This window comes from Sprattus sprattus (genome assembly GCF_963457725.1).
Source record: "Sprattus sprattus genome assembly, chromosome: 13".
In the NCBI taxonomy this organism is placed as follows: Eukaryota; Metazoa; Chordata; class Actinopteri; order Clupeiformes; family Clupeidae; genus Sprattus; species Sprattus sprattus.
The window spans coordinates 8038135-8045024 of NC_137911.1; the positions used below are offsets into that span (position 1 = coordinate 8038135).

Consider the following 6890-nt stretch of genomic DNA (forward strand, 5'->3'; position numbering starts at 1 on the left):
TATGCAAAACAAGGTCAATACTATTGCATTGTCTAGATAGGCTTCCATTTCACTGAAAACTGTTGTGAAACAAGAAAGTAATGCTATTGGAAATTATGTTTAGCCTATATGATTCCTCCCATCACGTTAGCCTTCTGCAGCCTGTACAATCTGACAATTTCAACACCGTCTCACAATTGAGAAACCTAGAGACACCCTGCATAAGAGCAAATCAATTATCAGTCGTTTCAACCGTGGTCGTAGTTTTACTTCAAAAGAACACAGCATGGCATCACATCTGCATTACATTTTAAAAACGGACTTTCAACCTCTTACATTTTACAGCTTTTAATTTGATGTAGCTTTACTACCCAGAATTCAAAGCGACTCAATTCTGAAATGCATGCTGGGAATGCCAGACATGACTCTGAGAGCAGACACATTAAAGTTGGTGACAGTAATATCCTTGTAAAGTGGAACATTATGTTTGAAATTAAAATGTGATTGTCGATTTAATAAGAGGAAACATGTGGAATCGTTTCTCTCATTTGCGAAAGAACAAGACATTGAAGTATGGCATCCCTATGCTGGTAGGTGTTTGGTATCACTCATTTTCAACTCATTCATTTCAGTTAAGTTAGCTACCTAGCTAGCAATGCAATGGTTACAAAAAACACTAAAGACTTCACCGTTACATAGAATTAGGCAGGCTTGCCAGCTAGCAGGCCAAATAGCTTAATAGCTGGTTGACAAAAAAGACCTGAAATCGACAATTGCTTAATTATTGCTCTTCTAATTGTGAGCTAGTTTTGAGATGACCCTGACTATCTTAAATTTGTCATACGAAAGACCCCTCAATGACTATCGAAGGTTAAACTGAAACAGGGAGGACTAAACCGGCATTATTGCAGAACTTGTCATTAAACTTAACATTAGTTGTTTTGAAGTGATATGGGCGGGACGCTTTCAGCAATTCGTGTTGTTTGTAGTTGCTGGTCGTGGGAGGTTCGTTTGGACTCAGGGAGTTCACACAGATTCGATACGATGCCCAGAAAATCCGTAAAAAGGTAATCCATTCATCCATTCATTCATTCATTCATTCAGCGTTGTCAGGCGCATTGGTGCGACCAACTAAATGTTTTAGTTGCACTTGACAGATTTTTGCTCACACTCTGGAGCCCTGCTGAAGAGTCATGGCTTGACTATACTTTAGCACTTGGCTGTATACGTCCAATTTATCTTTATAGTACTTGCCTTCCAGATTCTCTGTGAATTTGTATGTGTTTACACCCGACAAGTCACAAATCAAGTTACAAATCTCCATTTTTCTCCTAGCTGGACCCAGCACTGGAGGCCAGAGTGAACCCGGAAAAACAGTCTGTGATCCTCGAGGAGGAATATGAGGTACAGCAAACTACAAGAAACAATGAATGGAATTTCTGATCACTTTGTCTGGACCTATGTGTGTGCTTGGGAGAAAGTGACAATTTGTCCTGTATTATATCTGCAGTTTTGTGAGTAAATGTTTGAATTGATAGATTATCCAAACATTAGCATTGTATTTCATGTGATAGTGGAAAAGAGTTACCACATAGGAAAAAGATAACTAATGTGTTCAGTACATGTCAACACTAGCTCGGATGAAGAATCAATTGGAGATTTCGGTTTTGATATTTTAATATTGTGGATACACATTATAACTTGTACATTTAAATCACCTAACTTGAAGAATGTGCGCATGAGTATGCAAAGTATACAATCTAATCTCTTATCTTGGCCTTTTTATGTCTTTCTATGTGCCTGACAGAAACTTTGTGAGAAGAACCTGGACAGTTGGAAGAACATTCGTGGCCCTCGACCTTGGGAAGATTCCAAAGAATATCAAGAAGAACAGAGAGCACGCCTGAATAAAGGAGATTAATCACACACACAAATGTCATCCTCGAGACAGAAACGGGCTCTGTTGTTTAAGTACATCCCTTCACACACATGAACAAATGGTCTCTGAAGGATCTAGGAGTGATGTGAAGCACATGTTTGAGAAGCAGGGACTTTGACTTTGACAAACATGGCCTTCTCTCTGGCTTTGTTGAAACTGTAACCCTTGTCTACTGTCCACACAAGGATTACAACTGTTTGGACCATAGAGAATCCATATAAGTATATGGGGGAACATTTTAAGATCTTTTAAGTTCAAATCATTGTGCTCTCTGTTTCAGAAATGGTTCTGCTTCTTTGAGTCAGTTTGTGTTTCAGAAATGAGCAAACATCCGTGCCTGTGATCAGTCAACACAAAGCCACACGCCTACATTAACTGCAGAGCTGGTGTCAGTCAGCAACTAACCTTGTTTTTGAGTGCATTGTCATCATGTTTTAATAAACAAACAAAAAAAGAGAAGAACTTGGATTGAAATTGGACTTCTAATCTCTGTCAATAGTTTGTTGCCTTTCATTATTTTAGTTATTTAGAAAGATGTCTAACAACACCTTTGCTTATAAAGCAATGCTGTCTTTGCTAAAATGAGAACATGGGCACTAGTGTAGAATCCTGTGCACAGTTCTGTCTTTGGTATCCTCCCTAAAAGGCTCTTCTCATTCTGTTCTGCCAATGACTGTAAAAGCATGGACAGCATGGGGTCATGCCCCTCCATTACACAGAAATGTAGCCTAAATTAGTCAAATATTCACATCATCATTGACTAATGTTGTATTAACTGAAAATGTATACAGGCAATAACAATTGGGTGGATATCATCTCTACTGGCACTATTATGGACTTTTTGGAGGTTATTTTCTTTCGCAACTTCTTTTGTTGGGTGTGTTCTTTGTGGTTTGGAAATCACCGAACTTCTAACCGTTAACAACAGGGGAATATATTTTTAAACTAGACAACCAGCCAGTGCCCACCAACCAGTGCCCATCCTGATTCCTGAAACGCCCACAAACTTACCAGGACCAATTGAAATGGAAGATTTTCATTTAAAATTAGTGGCGTCTGGTCGCTTCGTTTCTTGCTGTGTCGTCTGTGTGATTGTACAGTAGTGGAGTCTGGTATGTTGTGCAAAAGTCATTCGTAAAACAGCCATCTGAAGGTAAGATTAGCCTACAGCATAGACTGTACTGACCAACATGTATTCATTGTGATAATGTAGGAGGCCTTAATGATAGAACACATAGCCTATAAAGCAAATAATCCTATTGTGTCTAATATCCTATCCTTATAATATTGTGTATTAATCGAGTTTAAACAGATCATGGTCTTTATAAGAAATATTTTTTATTTTATTTGAATACATTATTGTCAAAAATGTAAGCTATTTATGTATTGAAGTGGAAGTCTATTTTGAAATCGTATTTATTCATATTTTCAAACAATGGTATGATTATGATTATGTATACCGTGGTTACAATAAATCTGGGAAACTGCTAAAGAATGAAAAGTCCTTTGTTTGTGTGAATGCAGAGGTGTTCAAACTGAAGATGAACAGTGAAAAAGGTTGAGCTACACAGTAGGTTAAATCATACCTTATAGAAATGAATACATTATTGATATCTATGTATATACAGTATATAACTACAATATTTAATGTTTTCATCTATGAAACGAAAAAGAGAGAGGCTTCCTGTTTCATGTGCTCAGACCAACCAACTGTACTAATATTGACACAAGAAATTGTACAATTGTTATTGCAGCTTCTCAGCCAATCTTGGCTTCGGATACGGTCTGGATCAAGCTGTTGCCTACATTTTCACTGATTACCACAAAGGAGCACAGGATGTCATATAACTTAAGGTACGACATTGTATTTTTTTCTTTTTTTACATGCTCTGCAAGGACTATGAACTCATACCCCCCTAGTTTCATCTCTGCTTATAATTGATTGATAGCATCATGTAACTGCAACCCTCTTTGTCATCACAAAACATAAACGTAAAGAAGAGGCCCATTTTGATCTATTGGGCAGTTGACCCCCGTAGTGATGGCAATAGGTAACCATAAATGTCTTGTGATGTACTTGCCCCATATCAGCACATAAGCGTACACTTTGATGCTTTAAAGTGCAATATTGTTCACCATTTGTAACAGTATAGCCTAAAGTGTGAAGTCAAATAACTAAAGATGACATGAAAATATTGGTTACACTTTCTATGAAGCCTGTCTTCATGATGACTCATAACCACCTTTTTGATACATTATATCAGGTCATCATAAATGTTTATAATATAAGATGGATTAATGCATTATAAATATGTGATCGCCAGTCTGTGTGTCGGGTAACACTTTCTATGAAGCCTGCCTTTATAAGGCCCTATAAGGTCAGACAGAATGATGTGTTATAAATCTGCATCATTAGTCTGTGTATCATGAATCGTATAATAATCCTAAACCTGCATATATAAGGCACTACAAGGACATTAATAATGCCTTTAAAAAGTAGCTATTATAACTTATTATAACTAGGTACATAAGTCTTCATAGCACCCTATAACCACTTTTATGGTATATTATTCATATTCATTAATGGTTATTATTAGCATGGTGACTAGGCTGCTATACAGACAGGGCTGTAGTGGAGGGTAAACACACGTAAACTCCGTTTATGCACCTCTGGAATTTTGGAAATAGCGTTTACGCACCTATTAATAGCGTTTACGCGTCTCAAAGTGGCGTTTACGCATCTCTAAGTTCTCTGCGCCTAGTATTCTGCCTTTGTAATAATCCGAAATAAATTTGGTTTCATTTTAAATCACCTTAGACTTAATTTCAAATTGTTGAACATATTTGTTTTTATCTGCACTGTATTATGGTCTGTGACCCTCCAATCAGTGCCTTGCGTCTGCGGCAACACCAATAAAGATCCAGGAAGTATGTAAACACATACCCGTTGTGGATAAGCCTTTTCGAAATGGATTCATTAGCCATGGATATCAGGCGATTTTTGAAGATACCATTGAGTGCTTTCATTCACACAGATGCCCACAAAAGGCCTCAAGATCAAAGTAAGACTTGACGTTGCTTTGGTTCGCACAACAACGCATTAAGACAGGGTCACACACTTTTAATAACGTGCTTTCAAATACGATGATGCCGGTAACAAGGCAGCCTTCCCGGTTCAATCTAAATACGCCTAATAAAACGTACATTCTTTTAGCAATTGAAGATGCATGAGTAATTATCCTCACTCATATCACGCTAATTCATTGAAAATTGTAGACAGATTCTTTGCAAGCCAGTTAGACATAGCTAAGTGAAATGTTTGAGCTTAGCTATAGAATCTTCCATTTTCGCAGTCATGGTCAAATATAGGTGTAGAAGAAGAGCCTACATGAGTGTTCAATCCAACACAGTATATGAAGTCCTGGATGGTGAAGCACAGGAGAGGCATGAACCCCAGAACACGCCCATGCAAGGCAGGTTTCTCCAATGGTTAAAGAACAGGGGAAGTGTTTAATTGCAGCATGGTTTCTTTTTATATTAGACTTTTCAGCTGTAACACCCTGGGCCTGTTTCCAGAGTTCTTTATTTTTTATTTAGGTCCTATAGGTTCTTTCTTTTGTCTCCCCCACCACCCCCTTCGTTTTTGTGAGGCTTACACCTACTTTTCTTAACTGTTTTCTTGAAATCACCTACAAACTCCAAACACATCTATTCACTGTCATTGATTTAATATGACTTTAACTGACAACATAATGGAATATAGCCAGGTCAGCCTAACAGAGTTGCGACGCTTTGAGTTGCGTTGCTTCGTGCTGTGTTTCATCGGGTCGAGGACTGTCTGATCTCAAAATTCATAGTTTACCCACCTCTAATTGTACCACTACAGCACTGTATACAGACATAGGATATTATATACTGTCATATGATTCGATAAGTGAACTTTGCCAGCTTTAAGTAAAGTGACAAAAGGGTAGTGTTGTAATGTACAGGTATAAGATAAGATAAGGCAAGGCATTATGAACTTGTTAAAACAAATGGGTGCTATGACACTCAATACAACAGATGTAAGGAAAAATCTATGTTCCTTTTACGTGTTGGTTTAGGACTTGGAAGATACGCCAGTACGAAGTTTGTTGTAACAAAAGAGCTTTACTTGATAAGTTGCAGCACAAATACAGTTGAGTTTAACATGATCAATTTCACCAAGTCAACACAACCAGAGAGCTCGAGCATCTGTCCGTTTACGAGAAAGTCTCAGTTCTTATAGTCTATCTTTTACTGATGTCATCTGGTGGGCTCCTCGTGGTCAACAGGTGGGGGTCATGGGATCCCTACCCTGGTGTATCTGTTATTCGTACGAATGGACATTAATGTCACATCTATTGTGTGAAACCCCTACACTCTGTTTTCCATGGATTAACTGACCATCTTATCTCCAGAGAGTCCTTCAATGTATCGAAAGTCACATTTTCTCCTGCCCTGGTCAGCTAAAAGCTACTGCTTTGGTGACCTGACCTTCCCAGGCCTATGCCTGCAGTGACCTGACCTACCTAGGCCTGTTTTCCCATTGAAGAGACATTTCAAGGATTGTATCTATTCTTTCTAATAAACCTATACCGAACTGAACCTATACTGAACTGAAATTATCTTACACAGGACACAGATGAAAAGACCCCTCCTGGCTGAACATAGCCCAGAGCATTGATTTGTGGGACAAAAACCAACAGCAAATGTTCTGTAGACGTGGAGCGCATGAATAAACCACAATTCACAATTGCAGTTCTAGCTACAGTGTTGTGATCCATCCCTACAGCGTCAAAAGCAGCTTTCATTGATTTTCCTTTCTTCGCAGCATAACGCCTTTGGAGTTCCTCACTAAGCAGAAAGAGGCATAAGAAGAAAAAGGTACATGTTCATAAACCTGAGATAGCAACTCAAGACATTAATCAGAACTTGATGGTATGGGATGTTA

At 38.3% G+C, this 6890-nt stretch overlaps 1 protein-coding gene across 1 annotated transcript; it reads left to right on the forward strand.

Annotated features, from left to right (window-relative positions):
* The first annotated feature begins 399 nt into the window (after positions 1-399).
* cox16 (cytochrome c oxidase assembly factor COX16) lies at positions 400-2380 on the forward strand. Its single transcript, XM_080850090.1, has 4 exons — positions 400-569; positions 969-1046; positions 1315-1383; positions 1787-2380. The coding sequence occupies exons 1-4, from the start codon at positions 507-509 to the stop codon at positions 1898-1900; spliced, it is 324 nt and encodes a 107-aa protein (XP_080706216.1). The 5' UTR covers positions 400-506; the 3' UTR covers positions 1901-2380.
* Positions 2381-6890: the final 4510 nt, after the last annotated feature.